At 33.4% G+C, this 22,553-nt stretch overlaps 5 protein-coding genes across 6 annotated transcripts; all 5 read right to left on the reverse strand.

Annotated features, from left to right (window-relative positions):
- Positions 1–208: 208 nt before the first annotated feature.
- LOC124825440 (uncharacterized) lies at positions 209–6,805 on the reverse strand. Its single transcript, XM_088116622.1, has 15 exons — positions 6,597–6,805; positions 6,416–6,504; positions 6,116–6,182; positions 5,896–6,011; positions 5,519–5,585; positions 5,318–5,366; positions 5,105–5,190; positions 4,734–4,981; positions 4,580–4,635; positions 4,062–4,147; positions 3,227–3,319; positions 2,417–2,741; positions 1,722–2,236; positions 798–1,032; positions 209–725 (listed from the first exon to the last, which is right to left on the reverse strand). The coding sequence occupies exons 1-15, from the start codon at positions 6,759–6,761 to the stop codon at positions 484–486; spliced, it is 2,439 nt and encodes an 812-aa protein (XP_087972748.1). The 5' UTR covers positions 6,762–6,805; the 3' UTR covers positions 209–483.
- Positions 6,806–8,731: 1,926 nt separating this feature from the next.
- Positions 8,732–12,301, reverse strand: LOC148198191 (lanC-like protein GCL1). Its single transcript, XM_088115332.1, has 5 exons — positions 11,993–12,301; positions 11,715–11,893; positions 10,640–10,751; positions 9,885–10,355; positions 8,732–9,329 (listed from the first exon to the last, which is right to left on the reverse strand). The coding sequence occupies exons 1-5, from the start codon at positions 12,137–12,139 to the stop codon at positions 9,009–9,011; spliced, it is 1,230 nt and encodes a 409-aa protein (XP_087971458.1). The 5' UTR covers positions 12,140–12,301; the 3' UTR covers positions 8,732–9,008.
- A 1,787-nt stretch (positions 12,302–14,088) lies between these two features.
- On the reverse strand, positions 14,089–16,056 carry LOC148198192 (uncharacterized). 2 transcript variants are annotated; one of them, XM_088115387.1, is made up of 2 exons: positions 15,558–16,056; positions 14,089–15,377 (listed from the first exon to the last, which is right to left on the reverse strand). In XM_088115387.1, the coding sequence occupies exons 1-2, from the start codon at positions 16,054–16,056 to the stop codon at positions 14,089–14,091; spliced, it is 1,788 nt and encodes a 595-aa protein (XP_087971513.1). The 2 variants fall into 2 exon arrangements, with proteins under 2 accessions (XP_087971513.1, XP_087971512.1); XM_088115386.1 differs by having other exon boundaries at positions 14,089–15,380; positions 15,546–16,056.
- A 2,201-nt stretch (positions 16,057–18,257) lies between these two features.
- On the reverse strand, positions 18,258–19,893 carry LOC148198193 (histone H3.3). Its single transcript, XM_088116159.1, has 5 exons — positions 19,775–19,893; positions 19,392–19,463; positions 19,219–19,295; positions 19,042–19,132; positions 18,258–18,739 (listed from the first exon to the last, which is right to left on the reverse strand). Exons 2-5 carry the CDS (start codon positions 19,461–19,463, stop codon positions 18,569–18,571), a joined length of 411 nt encoding a protein of 136 aa, XP_087972285.1. The 5' UTR covers positions 19,775–19,893; the 3' UTR covers positions 18,258–18,568.
- Positions 19,894–20,723: 830 nt separating this feature from the next.
- Positions 20,724–22,439, reverse strand: LOC148198194 (histone H3.3). The gene is made up of 5 exons (XM_088116488.1): positions 22,284–22,439; positions 21,721–21,792; positions 21,535–21,611; positions 21,359–21,449; positions 20,724–21,178 (listed from the first exon to the last, which is right to left on the reverse strand). Exons 2-5 carry the CDS (start codon positions 21,790–21,792, stop codon positions 21,008–21,010), a joined length of 411 nt encoding a protein of 136 aa, XP_087972614.1. The 5' UTR covers positions 22,284–22,439; the 3' UTR covers positions 20,724–21,007.
- Positions 22,440–22,553: the final 114 nt, after the last annotated feature.

Genomic DNA, 22,553 nt, shown 5'->3' on the forward strand with positions numbered 1-22,553 from the left:
TTCAATCTTGTACGCTATGCGTGAACAGACATTGACAGAACGAGAAAAATGAAAGTTTAACTGCAAAATACCCAATTTGTTAACAGACATTGGTTAACCTTTTTTCACAAAAACAAGTGATCTTGCGGTTCCCTAACATCCTAACCAGAACAACTTTCCAATACTTATAAAAAGTCGTGCTGGTTAAGTAAAATGGACGCTTCTGTCAAGTATAAAATCCTGGTGAAGTCACTAAAAGCTATTGATACAAATTTGAGCAAAGTCTGTGTGCTAACTTGGCTATAAATAACACGACGAAAACAAAACGGATAGAAAATAAATTCATAACATACATGGGTGGACCACGGCCCTAATTTCTGCAAAATGCTTTTTTGTAAGAGGGATGAGACTTAAGTTAGGTGGGAAACGTGACTAAAAGGATAGGAGCTGTGAATAAATTAGTAAAAACCTAGATTGACTACTCCAAGTAATCAGTGAAAAATATTAAATATCTTCATTTTTACCGTTTGCCACTTGTGCTTCATCTCCCTTGGTACCAGACGGTTGGTCCTCATGCATGGAGGAGTCCTTTTCTGTTTGTGCATCTAGACGCATTAAAAGCCGTTGGAGCAGTTCTTGGCATTCCAATGCACCAACCATGACAGTCAAACTTGCTCTACCCTTCCAGCATCCAATGGCTACAGTTGACTCATCCACTTTGAGGGTCCCTGCAGCAGCTCTGCTACCTGCGAAGAAAGGAGAAGGTCAAATAGAGTCAGGCTAATTGGCATTTACTCTTTGATCATGCCGGTGCATACCTTCACCCAGAACTATCACGCAACAGCCGGGCATTAGGTTTGCAGCACGTTCTCCGAACTTGGCATCCACAAAATCTGCAAATTTTACAGCTCTATACTGCAGAAGATGCTTGAAATCTATTACAGATGCACTTAGAATCTGTTTGGAAATGTGAGGGAGAATAAGGGGCAATCCTTCAGAAGTGATCCGGAAAGAACATTGTGCAGACCTTCCTTCACATGAAGTTTGTCTTTCCTGTACGATGATGACATTGGCAAGCATTTTCACTTATTCACAAGTACAAGAGTTAATCAAATAACTCATTTGTCACTGACAGTTAAGGGCAGGCCACTGATTGTTTACAAGTAATTAGGTTTTTATAAAAATTCAAACAAACTATCAAGGCTTTTATATCACAGCAGTCCAATATCAATTATCACGACAAAAAGAAATCTCACACCCAGTTGTTTACCATGATTCATATCCCACAAAATATTCTAAACTGGGTCAGGAAAAACAGTAATAGGAATCGTTAACACTAACTAGTCATGCTACTACTTTAATATCTGTGTTTTCATACACTATAATTTTGTCAATATAACTCAGTTTGACTTAATTTATTTATATAATTAGATGGTCTTTACCCACACAAGTTTAAACCTGATCTGTGTCCTCAAATGTCACTGTTTTCACTACTGCATAGAGAATTATTTAAAAGGATTTTGCTTCTCTGAAAAGAGAAAGTAAAGGTGTATCCATCTTTTATTTGAAATAAATTATCTACACTTTATATCAACGGCAAATAAATCACTACTTTCCCACTTTATACATGTTCTCACTTTGAGTAAAATTTTATTGAAAATAAGGAGCATATGTTATAAATAAATCAACAATAAAAATTACAATAACAAAAACACTTATAATTGAGAAGATAATATACTTACAAAAACCTTCAGACCAACAGAAGTTATTTTAAGTTGCTGCCCCACTGAGAAGTTCAACTCCAGAACATCTTTGACTGGCTTGGATATATAGTAAATTCTTTTCACGTGACTTGTATCACTGTTTCTTGTTACAAGGTGACCATTAAATGGAAATTGATCATCAATGCCATAAAATGCCTTTATGCTGTTAATAACTCCTTCATCTTTGAAGAAGACAACAGGGTCAATGCCTCTCCATTTTCCTTGAAACTGCAGTTTCCTTTTGCCTGGAGTATTCTTTGTTATGATTTCTATACTGCAGGGTTCTTGGGCTTCCTTGAAATCCGCTTCTTCACATGCAACAGAATTAACCTTCAAATCTGTTTCATTAGGTTCATTTTCATTTACATTAGCCTCTGAAATTCCTTCAGATATATTTTCCAATGGATTAGCATGCAGTTCGTGTGCATCCTCATTGCCTTGGTTTGCTGTGTCAACCTGTTTCCCAACTTCTTTTCTAGGTTTTACCTGGATTGCTGCAAAGGGACAACGATCACAAACCTATTATGGCAAGAAAAGGCATGGGCACATAAAATATGTTTGTATTTAAAAGCGGCTGCTGAAGGAGGAGTTATTCCCAATATCCACTAGAATTCCCTGACTCGGTTAATCAGGATTTGAGAGAGAAAAACAACTGAAATCATAAAAGAAATTACCAGGAAGAGCAGAAACTTTCTGCAGAACAGCAATAAAGAAGGCTCCAGTATTCTGATCATGAGGCACAAACCTCATGCACCGCTCTAGTGGGAAATCAGAATCTTCCTCAGTAAATTCGAGCATAGCAGGATTCTCCATTGCTTGGGTATCATCTTCGATATGTCCCTTATCAGTATTAATATCACCTTCCATGATGATATTACAATTACTATCACCAACATCCTGATAGCTTCTGCCATTTGGAAACATGCTGGGAAGAACTACATTTCTACGAAACTTGGGAACATCTTTGCTGGAGATGAACCACTTGCCTTTGTCACATACCTGCACATCCAAACTATCTTCAGATACATTTCAATGCACACTGCATAACGTTAGATCCTTCTATTCTAGAGTACTGCATTCAATTAACTACACAATAATCAAACATCTTTTGCTAGAAATTCAAATTCATTTGGGTAAACATAATATTTTTCTATTCAAGTTTGAAATTCAATGTTTTACCAGGAATGTGAACATGGGTACAAGTTGAAGGACATCCCAGTAACCAATTACAAAGAATTAACAACTAAAACACAACTAAAAAATAAGCCAACCAAAAGAATAACAGGCCATGACACAATAAAATTGAAATAGTTAATTCATTATCACAAACAATGAAACATTTTCTCCTTCTAAGCCCCAGAAAGAAGAGTTATGCATGCTCGATTTTGCCATGTATAAGCAAATCAATACATCCATTTGTAGATTACACGTTTTATCTTCAAACTCTAAGGCACAAGGCAATAAATAGTCACAGAAAAACAAACCTTCCATCTCTTAAGACCTGGTCGACGAGTGAGTTGGGGAAGTTCACTAGAGACATCTACAAGTTCGATGGATCCTCCACACCTTCGCAAAACCTGCAATTGGTAGGTAAGGGAAAATACTTTAAGTGCTACAAACAATGTTAGTGTATTCTAGTAGATGCCAAACCAAAAGCATTGAACATAATATTTTTTTAATAAGGAAAAACTCCAACTATTTTTTCAAATAAAAAGAAAAACTATTAATGTTTGAATAAATAAAAGCAAATTTTTATGTTATGGACGAATTATTATAAAGTGGGGACATCTCAGATTGAGTTTTTCCTTCATAACCGCAAGCTACAATAGCAACCACAGAAAGATTTATAGTAATACCAAAGAGTAGACATCAATTAGAAAACAAGAGGAATGAAGCACGTGCCAACAGAAGATAAGTGAGATGCGATTGAACTATTGATAGTTAGCTTCCATTTATTAAATTACACGTTGCTATCAAATACTTTTTCGAAATCAAGGGTATATTTGTATTTTAAAAAAATATCCATTGAATATACAAGAAAACAACCAATTGATCCATTGATTAAATTACACGTTGCTATCAAATACTTTTTCGAAATCAAGGGTATATTTGTATTTTTTTAAAAAGATCCATTAAATATCTAAGAAAACAACCAATTGATCCATGATAGAGGGGTAAGGGCCGCATCAATGAAGGAACAAATTATACATATAAAACATGAAATGAAAATAGAACACTTCAATAGAAAGCCCATAACTGGACAAGCTAGATAGCATAGCTGGCAAGAAATATAATTTCAGAGCTTTCAGGGCTGATTACCTCTGCAACAACCGCTTCATTCTCAATAGGATTCATTGAGCATGTTGAATAAATCATCCTTCCACCAACTTTAAGTAAAGATACACCTAAGAACGTCAATAGAATGATTGAGTTTGCCAACATTGTCTTGGTAGCGAAGTCTAGTTCACCCTATACTCATCTATGTCTATATCTATAATAATAATAGCAGTAGCTTGATCCAAGTACCATACGGGGAAAAAAATTGAACCAGAGGAAGAAGAGACCGTCAGTTTAAATTAAAACTAAAAAAGTACAAAAATAAATTGTTTGGGGAAAGAAAAAGAATGCTTGTCATCTACAATAGTCAATACATCTTCTCTACTAAATCAACCTTGAATGTAACTTCAATTTAACTATAGAGATTGTGATTGAGAAAACAAATATATTTTTATTTAAGTAATATTATCTGGAACGTTCCCAGCCAAATAAACTAAAACAGGGTTATAATTTACCCACCTCATTTTCCCTTCAAAAGGTAGAAATAATAAAAAATGTACCTCGCATTGCAATTAGAACTTGTAGGTTATGAAGGCCATTTCCAGTCCCTGTGTTCCTTTATACAAAAAAATCAGTCTTAACCCAAGAAATAGCATATGGTGGTTAAAGATAAAGAAGGGAGAAGAATGCATCCAGGAAAGGAACGAAAATTACCATTTCCTCCACAGATCAGGGGCCTTACGAAGGGTGCCATCTCCACTGCATGGGACATCACACAGAACACGATCAAATAATAACTGGGCTTCTTGATCTAGCTCCATTTTATCATAATGTTTTTCTAAGAGACATCCTGGGAAGTGTTGAGCTTCATGATTGGTGACAATCAGGTTGGATGTGCACATCCGTTTGGTTTGGTGAATGAGAAGATTGCATCTTTGGATATCTAGATCATTTGCTATAACCTGATTAATTAAGCATAGAGTAATTAATAAAGTTTGCACATGAAGCCTTATGAGGACAGACCTTATTTGCTAGAATGTTTTGTCTAGGAAACAAATAGAATAAAATTATGCACAGACACAAACCATTCCATCGGGCAGAGATCCTACTTTAGTTGAATGATGTAAAATCTCAAGCAATTGAAATGTTTTTGAACCTGGCGCTGCACACACTGAATAAAAGCAATCAAATAGAAAAAATAGTTAAAAGTACTAAAATATGCATGGTAAACAAACAAAATAGCATAAAAAATTGGTAAAAGTGACAAAATCCACTTCAGTACAGCACAAGTTACTTACTATCAAGTACAAAATGATTTGAATGTACATCCAAAAACAGGGGAGGTACCTGTGTAGCAAAGAAACATTTGTGTCCACTAGTTAAATTTTGAATCATAAAGTAAAATACATGCACTCAGTCAGTCATCCAGCTATCTAGAACAAGAGCTAGTCCTTTTTTACGATCATGAATAATGATAGACAAAATGTAAACTGGCCCACCATGCTGACAGCTTCCTGTCTTGTAATATTTCCAATTTCATTTTCTATCTTTAAGAATTCATGAAACCTGAGAGATTCACATAATAGGGAGCAGGAATTGACATATTAGTCATAAGCACTAACTTCCGCATAATTTATTTTAATTAACTAAACAATACATTCTGATATAATAAATCACAACTAAATGCAACCAACCAGCATGTGAAAGTCATAAATAAGAATGGTCGTCATAGTTAGGTAATTAACTAAACATCGAGTCATAATCATAATATATCAATATGAACTTTTGGCTGTTGCACTGTTAACTAGAACTACATATCTAGTTCCAAACTAATATCGGTTCAATCCACACCACTCATGTACCAAACCTTACTAACCTCCCGAGTGTTTGGTTCTTCCTGAGCTGCTTACGCGAAAAATTCGAATGCCAAGCAAGATTATCAGGATACCATGGCAAAGGTAAAATAGCCTCTGTATCATCCCCTTCCGCAACCTATATATAACAATTCAAGACCACAAGAAAAAGATCCAAAGACTTTAAACATGAAAAATCAACAGTAGCAGCATAATTAAACAAAATTGCTGCCGGTGACTTACCTCAGCCTGAAGAGAGTGCACAAAATCATTCTCTAGTTGAGACCGAATATCCGCACAGAACCGGCTACTGGAATCACCGAATAAAAAGACACAATAAACTTAAGCAAGCATCAACGTAACTCAGAACTAAAATGAACGAGTCTGGATTCAAACTGAAATGGATTTGACTATCTTTACTACGAAAGTGAAATTATTCTATACTTTGAAATTCTGTTACAGATAGATGATTATTTTCAAATTCAGTTGAATTCAGTCACTCGACAGAAGGTGAAGTTTAAATAGAAATAAATAAATGTATACGTGGAATTGATCCTGAAAGCTGCGGGCAAAGGAGTTCGGAGAAGTTGCACGAATGCGTCCCATTCTTGCGATGATACGATTCCCTGATCCTGCAAAAGAACGAACAGAATCAAAGAAATGAGATGATGAGAGAGGAGTTACGGTATGTGACTTAGTCGAAGCATTGGTTAGGTTGGTTTACCTTGTAATAGTGATCGAAAGCGAGGTTCTGAGTAGCGAAGGGGTTAGAGAAAGGAATAGGATCTGAATCTGATCTAGGACGTTTGGAGTTCCATACATTTTCTCTGCTCTCTTGGAAATGCTTTCTTTGAGTGCGACTCTTCTTCCCTCCTTTTCCTCTCCCCATAGCGTTGCACTTGCAGTTTCAGTTTGGAGGCACACGGTAGACTATTATTCATCCCCGGGTCAATTAACGGTTAAACGCAATGGGCTTGGGCCTTTCTACTTACTTCCACTTCTTCGAAAATTCTTCCGTATTTTCATCAAACATTTACATAAATATGAAAATTTTCATTTTATCCTTTATGAATTATGTAATTTAGATATGTGAATTATATATTCTAAAACTTAATGTTTAATTTTTTTTTTTTTAGATTTCACGATTCAAAAATAAAAAATGGTTTTCGAATTATATAATTCAGAAATAAAAAATAACAAATATTTTTTACTTTCAAATTATAAATCTAAAATATATTTTTTACTTAAAAATAAAAAGCTTAATATTCAAGAGTGCATGACTAAAAATATGGGGTTGCGGGAAGAATTTGCCCAATTTTTTTAGTTTTGGGAAACCATTTCAATAATTATTATTTTAGAACCTTTAGAGCTTTCTTGCTATAAAACTTGAAATAAAAAGGGTACATAGTTTTTCAATATATTTATATGTGGTAGAGATATATTATTATCTTTCACACTATCTTTTTTATTTTTATAAATATTTTTCATCAATATGAATGAAAAATGATTCTATAAAATCATCTTTTTAAGATTACGAGTGTGTAACTGCTGTAGTGTTTATTATTTCTAATTAACTGCTATTTAACCCTTGTTTGAATGAAATGATGGAAATGAAAGAGTAGAAAAAAAAATTAGAAAGTTAAATTATTATGATTAAATAAAATAAACGAGAAATGGATGTAAAATTTGTAATTGTACAGATTGATTTAGAGAGAAAAAGAAAACAATGTTAATTGGTTTTAATGCCTCTTGAAAAATGTTCTTTCATGATCTTTATGTTAAAGTAATTCTCCCTTCCTTCCTTATGCACAAAGTCTAATTCTCTTTAGAGTATGTACAAGATTAATTCTGTCCTAATCATTTCTCGTGTATAAGATTTCTATATAAAAGAAATGTACAAATATAATTAATTATGTGAATACATGCAATGGGTATACATTTTAGATCTATAATATCAATTACGAACTATAAATAGTTTATTAAGATCCTTAAATTGCAATATGTTATGTAAAGCTACCTAATCATTTATACACTATTTCCTAACAATTATGTAAATATGGATGAAACTATAAAAGTATAATATTTTGAAGATTTTCTTCATATGAACTTTTTTTTTCTCACTGTTATTAATTTTCTTGTTTTAAGATGTTTCGTATTAAAGTGAGATCCGTGCAATTCGTCATTTATTTTTCTATCTATTTAAAATAAAAATATAAGATAAGTAATTTGTTATTATTTATCCCTTTCTTTTCTAAGGCACAATGCGACTACAGAAGTAAATAAAATATTTTCTAAAGGCAAAATGCGACTACAGAAGTAAAGCGCATAAAGACTGTAGTTATGGTTAGAAAATTAAGAGTACATGTTAAAAGCACTAAAAACGAAAGTCATTATATAACACAAACTTTCTCAAATAATTTATTGGTGGTTTTATTGCACAAAGAAAATTGAGAAAAACCTTTGACAAGAGAGGACAAAAAAAAACTGATAACAATACTAGAAAAATAAATTCCATTCCTGACATGTCTTAATATTATTATTGTTAACCTTATTTCTTAAATAAATTGTACTAACAATATTTAAGGAGAAGGTTCTTAAAAACTGTGAAATAATATAATTAACGAAAATTTATATAATTTTATTGTATTTTTAATTGAATGAGTAAACTGTCACAAATTTACAACAAAAATAACTATTCATATTTATATAATAAGAAATCAGGATGTTATAATAAAAAAAAGTAGTCAGAAACAGTGATGTTTATAGTAAAAATTCTTAAAATTGAAAATCACTCGGAGTGAAAAATTAAAAACAATCCTAATGAGACATAGAAACTACTTAAACAAAATCAATTCAAAATTCAGTAGACATTAGTGTCAGATATATTTCACAAACGAACAAAGAAAATGTACTTATAATATTTACAAATAGCCTTTTCCAGAACTTCAGAACAATCTGGTTTCAGTTTACGTAGATAAAGATAGAGGGTTAAACTATGTTTATTCATTAGTTATATCACATAATTCTGAGTCAACAAACACTGTATTATTATTATTATTGTTATTTTAATTCTGTCTTCTATTATCATATCATATCAGTCATATTTTTACATGAAACTTGTTCTATCTGCATCAATCTATAATTCATAACCTGGGAAGCTAGAGTTTTGTGGTTGAAGCAGATCAAACCAGAGGCATGCTGTCCCAGCAAGACCTTGGAAGAGTGAATAGCCATTGGCAGGAGCAAGAGATTTTGCATTGTCATACAAGAAGGAAGCCAATGATTTTGCTCTCTCTTCGTAAATACTCTCTCTAGTGAGTCGGTACAGGGAAAGGAAGGCATAGGCATTTCCAGATATCCCATCTGCTAGTCCCACCTTCTTCACCAGTCCATTTTTCCACACAACTTCCCCTGCTTCTATTGCTGCATCTCGAAGTTCTCTGTCATTAGGAAACACCTGCAAATGCATATTGTAAAATAAGAATTTATTGAAAAAAAAAAGTTAGTTTTCTTTGCCAAGTGTAACAATATAACGCAGATAAGTAAAGTCCTTAGATCAGTCGCAGATATTCACATATAATCTATACTCACATATAATCTATATTCACAGGTAAATTTGCAGGTAAATTTACATATAAGAGTCCTTAGGAACAGTGATTTATATTCTTAAGAATAGTGATTATTCACATATAAGTCGCACAGTGATCTATATTCTATATTCGCAGGTAAATTTGCAGGTAAAAATAGTGATTATATTCGCAGATAAATTCACATATAAGAGTCCTTAAGAACATATAAGTTAAGTTCTTAAGAAGAGATAAATTCACATATAAGAGTCCTTAAGAACATATAAGTTAAGTTCTTAAAAAGAGTGATCTATATTCGCACAGTGTGATCTATATTCATTATATTCGCAGATAAATTCGCAGATAAATTCGCCAGTGATCTACATGTTTCAGAATCAGGAATGTAAATCTCTAATGAAATTTGAAAAGGAAGGTTTCTGTCTTACTTGTGCTGCTTTGCACAAAGTGATGGCCATGCCAGTTGCACCATGACTCCATTGCACTAACTTATCCCTTGGATTCCCTTCACTGGAGGGGTAGTTTCCACTGCGAGGGAACCGCTTACTCATGAGGTACCTCAAAGTTCCCTTGACATCTTCAGCATCCTCACTGGAAAGTGGAAAATGAAGCAGCACATGAAGGATACCAGCAAGGCCATTTGCTGCACCAAGGTACCTTGTTCCGTGCCATCTATACATCAATGGACAGTCTTTAATGTCAGACGCTCCTGCTCTACCACCAGCCAACACTGCATCAATGATCGGTACAAGAATGTCCTTTGGCACTGCTTCTTCTCCTAAGTTCTTGTTTAGGAATAGTGCACCCCATAAGAATCCAGCACGTCCGTACATAAGATCATATGACATTCCAAAACCACCTTCCTCTGGTCCTACTGGTAGGGCTTTCTCTTTTGCCACCTATTCATTAATCCCATCAAAATATAAAAAAATATATATATAATCATAGTAGATCTTCTTCAACATATATTTGTCCGATACAAAGATTCCAACAGATATGAAAGCACTTATTTTAACAATGTAGCTTTTATAAATGAAGAATATGAACCACGAATCACTTCATGAAGTGTACAAACAAATTCGTCAAAAAAAAAATATTACGTGGTTTGGCAACGTTGTCCTTAAAAAACAGAGACAAAATAATGCAGACAGACATAAATGAATTTCATTTTCATGATTTTTACCTCAATGAACAGAGCCAAAAACAAGTCACGCTTTCTGAGGTCCCCCATGTAATTGGTAACGACAGCACCAAGCGCGTAAACGCCTCCATTACCGCATAAAAAAGTCACGTGTCTGTAACAAACAAGCAGTATCTCTTACTTTAGAAAAGTATACCCAAAATGTCACATAAGACTTTTGTACATTTTAAAAGGGTTAATTATCATGTTTCTTTTAAGAAAATTAAGAAAAAAAAATTAGAACCGACTGAAATTTGACAAGAAATCCCACTATCAATTTGATATATTTTGATTTCAAAATTTCTAGTACGTTAGCATTTGAGTGGCATTTTAATTAAATTACTGGAGAGGGTGTTCATGTACTTAAAACATATTAAAAAGGGTATTTGTAATCTCCAGTGTGGCATTCGGCCATCCATGTATATTCTCATATCTTATTAAATTACCATAATCGAATCTCCCCAAATTGCCTGAAATTAACGCCAAACTCGACGTCTTTATAATATCAAATCAAAAGATGAAACAACAACCATCCATGGCCTACCCACGTCGAACAAAGAATCAAACTTTCCACCCAACCAAAATTCCATGCATTATTTCACATCTTCGTTTTTGCTATAAATTAACTACATAATCATACTTTATTTTGCCAACTTGTATTCTAATTCTAAAATCTAAGATTTGTTATTTTGATTAAAAGTTACACGCCCTAAGCATTATTTTCCAAGCATATAATGCTTAATTTGTTGGAAATATTCCTAAAGAATGACGAGGGAAATGCTAATGCTTTTTTTTTTTTATTGATTAGTCATATTATCATAAAAGAAAACAGCACGGGTAACCATAAAAAGAACTCAACAAAATCTTAAATGAATTAGTATTAAAAATAGTGGAGTTACAATTAATTAGTCAGTCATGAATTAGTTTTTTCAATTAATGCCATAAAAAAACACATTTTAAAATACTTCTTAAAAAAATACATATTGAAAAATTAAGGAAAATTTGCAAAACGTATATATTTTTTTAGAATACCAGTATACATAAACATCTACTTCTTTGGTAGACGTATGGAAGATACCTGAGCGAGGCACGTGCAGCGGTGACACACGTGTCAACGATATCTCTGCATAACAGCAAGTCGTTCCGGCAACCGGTAACCTGGTACGACCGCAAACAAGTGAAGGCAGTGCCCAACAGTCCCGAATACACCGTCGGATCAACCACCTGGTCTCTCCGGTTCCAAGTTTCCTCCACAACCTGTTCGTACCCATATTTTCACTTCTTTTAAAGCTCAGCTCCACTCTAACAAGTTCTAGATCATTCTATATAAGCACAAAGAGAAAAATATAAAAGAACCTTGTCCTTGAGGGAAGATGCTGCTCTCAAGAACGTTTCACAGGGAAGTAGAAGGTTTTCAGCCGTCAGATTCATGCTTTCGGTACTCAAATCAGAGGGCTCGCGTTTGGCCTTTTCGCTTCCACCTTCGACTACGGATGACGTCATTGTCTAAAAACTGAACTCAAAAATGAAAGAGTGCTGCTAAGTGTTAGCAAGTTACACAGTGGACGCAGAAAAACACGATCCTATTTATTATCGCTTGTTGCTTCTGTTCAAACATATTCCTCGGCTAAAGGAAGGTGCATAACGTGTCCAGCAGAAGTTCAATGCGGTGGCGGTGTATGGAGATACGGTACACCCGCTGGCCACGTTTGCAACTTTTGTCGTTATGGATTTAGCTAGAAACTGTAAAGAACATGCGAATCACATGCTGTTCTGGATAAGATATTTTTCCTCCAAAATATTGTTGTGGGCCTCAAAATGTTCAAAAACCATGTCCGTGTCCCGTTGATATGTTTAATTTGTAATTGAATATTAAAATTTGAAACCCTAATTCGTAAGAAAACCAATTTGGTCCGTTTTCCCATTGTATATTGTATTCTATGTCCGTTTATAAATGCGGTGGAAGACGAAAGTCTCAACGTGATTAATACCGGTTTAATGTCTAATCAAGGTATAAATCATCACAAGTTTGAATAAACACGAGGAATTAGACATGATGAAAAGCTGACTAATATAACTTATACCGTGTTTCAAAATGTTTTAATTAAAATATTCCCGCCGTTTAATCTTACAATAATAATATTCTCTCAACACAATTTTCCTGCCTAATCTTATTAATGCCGGATTAAATATAAGAAAACTATATTTTTTTCTTGATTTCACTTTACTTTTATTTGAAACGAGTCTCATACAAGATGATGAAAATTTTGCGAGAATAATCAAGTATATATGCATATAATCTATTTTCAGTCCGTTTTTTTCTCATGTTTATGTAGTGATAACATTCTTATATGAGTTGTTATATTTTTATAAGATATATCTTCATTATTTATTATATTCGTGATAATTTTATGGCTGATTTTTATAGTTTGCGAATGTTATCTAAATAATTTTAGTTATAAATATAACAGCAGCGGGATTGAGGATACAGTATTTAACATGTTTCTATTAATTTTATAATTTCAAAAGAAAATATTAAAAAGTATGTTGCTAGTTTCTATCAATTTTATATTGTATATCATTTATAATAATTTTGTCAAACTTTATGAAATCTAGTGGTACAACTTAAAAAAAAATTGATGATTTAAGTTCCATAAGCTAATTATGTATAAAAAAATGAATTCTTAAAAAACAAACTTTTTTAATTTCAACAAATAAATAAAGCAGTGTTTAATTCAGTAAATCAGGTGAATTTAATAAAAAAAACATGAAGTTTGTTTTACTATTTGTAATGCTTAAAATTTTAAAATATGATTGAGCCCATCAAAATATTTTTTTTTCACCAAAGCAAACATCGAAGGTTTTCATTCAACTGCAGAGAAAATGCGAAGAACTTATTATAATAAATTTAATAAAGTTCGTTTCTGTAAGGTAACATTTCATATAGAATTTTTTATTTAATTAAAAAATATATTTTGAAAAACATTTCTCTTGAATATTATTTTACAAGATTTATAAAATATATAATATACTTTATTCATTACTATTTTGAATGACTTCTTTTAGAGTAGTGAAATAACTTTAAACAACTCTAAGAATCTTTTATTGTTTTTCTAAACTACTTTAAAAAGTAAATTCCTGCCTGCTAGAATCACACATTTATCCTTTCTTCAAACATCAAGAAAGAACCACGAAACATAAATTTTTATATTAACCCTTGTATCTAAACTATATGAAACTTTTATATTTTACATTATGTAACATTTCATATACAATCATTCTTTACATAAAAAGAAAAAAAAAAGAAACATCTTCACACAAAAGATTAAACAAAAATTTTATCTAAAAATACTTGAACTTACAGAAATCATCTAGAAAAAAAATTCAAATGAGAACATTGTTAACATTACAATCTAATTAATACATGAATTAATACTTACAGAGAATGAATGTTACGTCTGTAAATGTTCTTCATTGGATGAATCCTTCCGATGATTATGATAACTTCTTCTTCGTATAAGGTCACCGAATCTCTTTATCAAAGCTCTTCGTTTTCTCGAGTTCCTATCACCCTCGGTATCATCAAAATGAGATTCATCAAGATGATCAAAATCATCAGGAATGTCCATATCTTGTCGCGATTCTGAATCTGACGAATCCACTTCATCAAATATCGAACCCTTTAATGTGTCATCATCAGCATCCTTAGTATCTTTAATGTCCTTATTGACCTCTTCGTTTCCGGATTTGTTCTGTTGTTGCTTATGGCTATGATGTGGTATTATCATTTCCTTCAAATTAAGGCTAAATGTTTTATTCAAAGTCTTAGGTTCTTTATGTTCCCTTTGATCCATTGAGAAATTGCCATGTGTCCTTGCTCTTCTTCCTGTCTCCTTAACATTACTATTGTCTTCTTTGCCACTTTCTTTTACCGGTGGTTTCTCACTGTCCTCGTTTTTGAACTCCTTTATCGATGATTCTGATAGCATGCGTTTCAACTCTTTGATATTCTCAAACGACGCCACTTCATGGATTTTCAACATCTCATTCTCATGGACAAGTAGGTTAATACTGTCTTGCAATCTAGCATTTTCAGCCTTTGCAATCTCTGCACATTCTTTTGCAACATTAGCTTCATTCAAGGCTTGTTTAAGTATATCGCGTAACTTTTGATTTTCTTCCTTTGAAACTTTTACCTTACTCTCTGCCTCTTTCAAACCCTCAATGGCATCATTGCACTCTTGCTTTGCATGTAATCTTTCCTCTTCAGCTCTTCTAATGCAATTCACAAGCTCAATTTCTTTCTCATTCCATGCCAAAAGGGACTCTTCAGCTTCTGATCTTAACCTTTCAACTGTGTTTTTGTTCTTATCAGCTTCTTTCTTTGTTGCTTCAAGAATCTCCTTGTACCTTTCTTCTGAGGTTCTTAACATTGTTTTCCAACGCTCAACTTCCTCTTTTGCATGCTCTAGTTCTAGTTGGCTTAAGGTTAGTTTTGCTTTCACCTGGTTGGCTTCTGTTGCCACTTCTTTCAATGCAAATGCCAAATCATCCATGGCCTTCTTACTATTCTCTTCTGCTTCAGTTGCTAACTTCAGCTCAGATTTAAGTATGCTTAGTTCTTCAAGCATGGTTTTAACCTTCTCCGAAATTTCCTCACCATTGCACATCTCGTCCTTTGGTTTGATCTCATTTTCCTTGCCCTCTTCACTTTTCTTTGATGGAATGTAATTTTCTATGTCTACAAAACAAAACCAAAAAGATTCAATAACAAAAATAATCAATACAAAAAGATGAAGTTTCTTGAATATTTTTGGTACCAATCTTCATCAAAATTAAAAACTTTATCTCATAAATTACCATGAATGTTCATCAAAATCTTCATTCAATTTTAAACTTTTCTTTTATCACAATTCATTACCATGATTTTTAAAGGGTTGATCTGCGAACCATTTTTCTTCAAGAGAAGCTATTTCAAGCTTTGACTCTTCAAGGAGAATCTTGTTCTGTTCCAATTGTTTTGTTTGCATTACTAATGTGTCAAACAAATTGGCTTCTGACTCCTTTGTCTTGTCTAGTTCAATCTCCAGCTCCTGAATTCTCCTTTTATAATTAGATAGTAAGGTCGTGGCATTATTCTCAGATGATCTAAGATTATCCATCTCATTCCTCATGTTGTCCAATAACACATCTTTCTCTGACAATTTCTTGTTTGATGATTCTTTAACACTTAATTGGTCTGAATTTGATGTCTTGTTGGCTAATGTTTCATCAACCATCACCTTAGTCTCCTCGGCAATCCTTTTCATTTGTCTTTGCTCATTGAATGCTTGAGCTCTCTCTTGTTCAATTGTTCTCATTTGCTCCCCTATTTGCTTCATTTTCTTATCATATTCCTTCATGTAATCTTGTTCTATCATCTTCCCTTGTCAATTTATTGATCACCAACTATCCTTTTCAAAAACAATTAACATATTTAGAACAATCATCAACTTGAATAAAATAACAAACAGGAAAAAAGAAACAAGTATAAATAGTTATAGACATAATTATAATTTGAAGACTGACTTTCATTGATGTTGTTCCCAACTCCAAAATGAATTTAGTGCATGAAACAAAGTTTGAGAGGCTTGGAAAAGATCTTTTATCAACAATGCACGGAAAATGGTGAATGTAAATAGGAAGTGTAGGATTTCACAAGTGAATGTTTGATTTTAGATAATTGTGCATTAAGAAAGGTTCTATTATTAGATAGTGAAAAAATAATACGGAAAGATAGTAAGAAAAGAACGTAAAAAGGGGCTTGCCATGAACCTTAAAATTGATAAATAATAATGTGTTTCTTGTTGTATGGTACAAATGAAAATGAGATGGAGCATTGGAATTGAATAAGGTCTTAACGTAATTTTCGTTTAACTAGTCAATCTCTTCGTAGTTAAGAATGGTAAGAACTCAAAATTAAGTAACTGTTATTTTTTTCAATTAACTGAAATATTTAACTGGATGACATAATTTAAACTATTTAAATAGTAATATTTTATTGTGTGTAAACAAATTATATATATTTATATATATTTTTTAATTTGTTTCTTACAAAACATATACTTTTGTAGTTACTCCAACATTAGTCATCATATATAAAAGAGTACTTTTGGTAATATGATGTAGTTTTGAACTTATTATAAGAACTTAAAAAAATGATTGCATGTAATAAATTGAGTGATATATAAAATAATAAAAAATAAATAAAAGTTGACAACTAAAATTATGTTTTAAAAACTGAATATGTACATGTAATGTCTTATGAGAGAATGAAGTCGAGGGTGTGAAAATGAGTGGATTTGAGAAGAAAGGTAAAAATATTGTAATGATGTTTTTGGGTAGGGCCAAGATAGCATCATTTTGTAATGTTTTAGGCCATGAAAATAATGAATTATTTGGATGTTTATAACCCAGGTTTTCTCAAGTTCGGTATGAATAACGTGTACAATTTATGAAGTTGGCTCGAGGGATTGGATTTAAAACATGTTAAATATATATAGGATGCTACTATACCTCATTGTTTAAATATGAAAAGAGAGATTCATAAATACAATAAAAATTGTTTAGAATATGGATTTGGAAAAGTTGATGTTGAGATTGTTACGCCACTAATGTGGATTTCCATGAAAAATATGATTTTTCCATCAACCATAAAAAAGTTGACAAACAATAGTGTGTGGCCTTTTTGGGATGAAATTTTTGTAAAGCCAGTGCAGTGAAATCAAATTTAAACTATATATTAGATTGTTTCTGATTTAAATGTTCTCTTATTCTCAATCTACCTTACCCCCGCCATGAATCAAATTATATTCAAATTCAATTACTTGTTTTGAAATACTTTTATGAAACCAACCTTTAATCAAATTTTAATTAGACTCAATAATTTAGAAGTACTTCCATAAAAGTTGTAATTTCAATTTTGTTTTTATTTTTTAAAAATATACTATCTTAAATAATATTGAAATACTTTAAAATTATACATCGGCGAGTTATAATGAAATAGTTTAAATTAAACCTAATTTCATAGGAAAAACAATATTTCAATTAAATTGTTTTAAATTTGATATAATTTTAAAACTCATCCCATTATAACGCAATTTGATGAAAACCCTAGTAAAAGTACATTTCAGCAAATACAATCAGGAAGCAGTAAAACTAATCATAGAGGGCTATTGAATATTTCTACTGAGAGCGTGGCGAAGACAAATAAGGCAAGCTTGAGAGACTTCAGGGCGTTCATTGATCATTGCACGAAAACATGTAGCTTTTACCAAAAATTCCCTTGATTACGTATGCTATATAATACTCACAGTGACTGAATTCATTTATCAGTATGACAACGTAAAACATCACTTATTTTCTGAAGCCAAGGATCAGGCCTCACTAGCCTCGTAAGATTGACTTGTGTTTATTCATGACTTCATTCATCCTACGAACAAATATATCAGAAACTGACTTTGTTGCTAGAAAATCAATCCATACTAACAGTTTTTAAGTCTCAAAATTTGCATCTGCGACATTCCCAAGGTGATTAAGGATGATAATAAGCAGAAGACATGGATAAACATACCAAACAGAATCCAACAAACACAGAACACTAAATTTAAACGAGATTAGAAGGCAACTGAAGGTTGTCCAATACAATTACCACATGGCTGCACAATCCCGTGAATACAAAACATTGACACCAATATGTCCAAAATTCAATTACAAGCCAATTCCATAAAGACAGCAGTCACCACCTTTAGATGTATTTGCCTATTTCACAATTAATGCCACTACGAGTAAACACCTACCCCTAACAACCTACCCTCAGGAAAAAAAAAACGAAATTTGAATAACAAGACACCATCCGCAGCCACTCCTTTTCACAACTACAAACCCACCACATCAGGCACGCTCGCCACGAATTCTTCTTGCGAGCTGAATGTCTTTGGGCATAATAGTTACACGCTTAGCATGAATGGCACAAAGATTAGTGTCCTCGAAGAGTCCAACAAGGTATGCCTCAGCCGCTTCTTGCAATGCAAGCACCGCGTGGCTCTGGAAACGCAGATCCGTCTGCAAAACGACAACATTTAGACTCAAATTAAGGACTTGTAAAGATGATAAAAGTATTCAAAAACTCAATTCCGGAAAATAAAAGAACTAAAAATCCCATGTGTGTCTGTGACAGAGAAAAGAGAGAAAGAATAAATACTTCCCATACAGGAAAGCTACTAAAAGTAAATTACGAATAGAGTTTACAAATTTATAGTTAAGAAGAATGTTCTTTCCATTGTTGCACATTTCTTCTAATGAAAGTACTCTGAGAAAAATTTCATCTACACAGAACATAAATAACCAGTACAACACATCAATACCTTGAAGTCCTGAGCGATTTCACGAACCAACCTCTGGAAGGGGAGTTTCCTGATCAGAAGCTCGGTACTCTTCTGGTATTTCCTAATCTCACTGTTTCGAGAAGCATTCATTATCAGAGATCAAGGTCAGACATAAAGAAGTAACAAGAAAACGAATTAAAGCCCCTAAACACTCACCGAAGAGCGACAGTACCAGGACGATAACGATGAGGTTTCTTCACACCACCGGTGGTTGGTGCAGACTTACGTGCAGCCTAGGGATAAAAGTTGGGACCAAACATCTATGCTATCAGATAAAGTTCAAACCATAAGATCAAATCAAGAACAGTTATTGAGATTTTTCAACGAACCTTAGTTGCAAGCTGCTTCCGAGGAGCCTTTCCTCCCGTTGACTTACGAGCAGTTTGCTTCGTACGGGCCATCTGTGTATACAAACCCAAACAAAGTTTCAGAAAAGAAAACAATTGGACCTTTCTTGCCCCTCGTTAAGGGTAAGATAACATTCAAAACATTGTCCGAGTTTAATTAAGTAACAAAGAAGTAAAAGAATTAAAATTAACAGTCTAAATATGTCCAGAGATGAACGAAACCCTAGGAAAGAATGAAGCCAGAAAAATAACCAAATTGAATCCACGGACATAAGCGATTTCGAACGAAACCAGGCGTGCTCAAATGAAAGAGGTTGACAAGGAAAGATAAATATTCAAGCCCCAAATTGAAGAAGAAAACTAACCTCGACGGACTCTGTTGTTCTCCAAAAGAGAGGATAAATCAGGGGAAGAAGAATCTAAAATTCTCCCTAAGACGGAGGTGGAGGTCTATATATAGCATACTACTGGAGGGATTTGTCAGTGATCGAACGGATACGATTCATTATCCGTGTGTTTTTTGTTTCGAATCGTACGGTTTATCAGGTGTCAAACTGTGTTTTCTCAAATTAAATAAACGGCTACGATGCCCTTCGAACACCAAATACGGATCGCCAAGTCTAATTGTCCAATTCCCATTGGTTAGCTGTTGTTGCCTTTCCCATCTCTTCCTGCTTTATAAAACAAAAAACTTTAAAGAGAGATTACATTTATGCGAGATATAGAACTGATCTCCTTCTCACGCGCATCCCATGACGAACTAAATATCTATTTGTCTATATTTTGTGTTACTTCTTTCCACAGTACAATTACCAATTTGCAATCCTCCTAACAAGGCTTTGTCGTCAGAATTCATCTCTTTAAAAATACTCTGACTACAGCATAAAAACTTCATTCACACATTTATTTATTAATTAATTTGAGTTACCGGATTTAAATTATTACAAAAAATATACTCATCATTAAATTTTACCTTCAATTAGAGACTATGAATTTCAGTTAATTACATTATAACGTGATCAAAAACAGCATTTTAACTTAAATGTAAACATCCTCCAATACGCAAGTGAAATATCAAAATAACAATTTAAAACATGACAGCGGTGCCATCTTTAACTTTGATTTCGGTCTAAGTATAAAAATGCGAACACAAGAAAAAACCAACAACGACTTCGCACTACTAATCAAATTAACGAGTTCCACCATTCGTTGCCAAATCCACCACTATAGTTTTAAGACATCCGTTCATACACATCACCTACACCAATAGGCAAGCATGAACATAAAATAAACAGATATTCGAAACAAGTAATATAAATATAACCAGATTTTAGACTGCGTTAAATAGCATCAGAATGTTGTCCAATACAATTCCAAAGTATGGAACCAAACGGTAAAATAAATAACAATGAAAAATCAATTACATGCCCAACTTCCAACAATTAGCCTTTGACAAACCATAGAACTAATTTTGCCTATCACAATTAACACAATAAGCCAGAAAAAGCTATTCTCCCTAACAAACTACAGGTTTCAATCAATCTGAGTAACAACTTTATCTGCACCTACGAATACTTCCTTTCACCAAACATATAATCTCAAGCACGTTCACCACGAATCCTTCTTGCCAGCTGGATATCCTTGGGCATGATAGTCACACGCTTAGCATGAATGGCACACAAATTAGTGTCTTCAAAGAGCCCAACAAGATATGCCTCAGCAGCCTCTTGCAAAGCTAGAACAGCATGGCTCTGGAAACGAAGATCCGTCTGAAAACATACCGAAATTATAAATTAGATATTGTTAACCCCAAATAAATTAATCAATCAAACAGTGACTATAACAACAAATAGAACGAGATCGGTCTGAGTACATAGCAACATTATAAATTACATACTGTTAGCCCCAAATTAATTAATCAAACAGTGACGATAACAACAAATTAATACCTTGAAATCCTGAGCAATTTCACGAACCAACCTCTGGAAGGGGAGTTTCCTAATCAGAAGCTCGGTACTCTTCTGGTATTTCCTGATCTCACTGTTTCAAACGAAAATTATTATTGGAAATCAGCACACACGAAAAAAATGGCATGAAGAAATCAATTAATATCCTATATACTCACCGAAGAGCAACAGTACCGGGACGATAACGATGCGGCTTCTTTACACCACCAGTGGTGGGCGCAGACTTACGAGCAGCCTACATAAACGGTGAAAGCATCAAAATTTTAGACAATCAATCAAAAACAAAAGGACGAAGTTGAAGAGCAACTAATAGATGTTTTAGAAAAAGACGATTCGAATAATACCTTGGTAGCAAGCTGCTTCCTGGGTGCTTTTCCTCCAGTTGATTTACGAGCAGTTTGCTTTGTACGGGCCATCTGCACCAATGCCAACGATGACGTCAGAAAACTGCTAAATGTGTCTTAAAGAGGAATATAAATGTCGGATGATTGAAGATCAGTATATGACACGGAATACTCTGAAAATAATATTTATCAGATATTTAAAGGGTTTCAGTACCCTTTTGAAACAGCACCATCTATATAACTAACTCGTTATGTGAACAAATCAAAAAGACACACACATCACATATCCGAATTAAAAGCTAAATTATTCAAACGAGGGCTACAGAGTTTGAATAGCGGAAGACTAGGCCACTGACTACATTAACAATCCATCACAACAGACGGACGGAGTGGATGATCAGATCGATACAACCATTCTACAAACCCTAAAACTGACTCAAATTCCGAATCAATTTGATACGATAAACCTAAGTAATGTTCGAAATAATATGAGAAATAAGAAACCTTACCAAATTCCAGAACCAAAACAAATAAAACGTAGTTTACATAGGGGAAAGGCTAACCTGGAAGAACTTCGAATTTCTGTTCAAAAAGCTCTCGCCGAAACCTGGATAGAAGAATGCAAAGGTTCTACAAGCAGCGCATGATCGGACTATATATAGCGCAAAGATGTGGAAGTTGCAAAATAATCGGACGGGTAGAAATCACCTTCCTTGTGTTTTTTGCCGTTAATGATCCGACGGCTGGTGATGCTTGGAACTGTGTTTTCTTAATTTGAATTAGCATATGAGATGTGATTTGGGAGGGAAGACACGGATCGTGAAGTCTAATTG

This window comes from Vigna umbellata, chromosome 5, assembly GCF_029865625.1.
Source record: "Vigna umbellata cultivar VRB3 chromosome 5, Vumbellata_1.0, whole genome shotgun sequence".
Lineage (NCBI taxonomy): Eukaryota > Viridiplantae > Streptophyta > Magnoliopsida > Fabales > Fabaceae > Vigna > Vigna umbellata.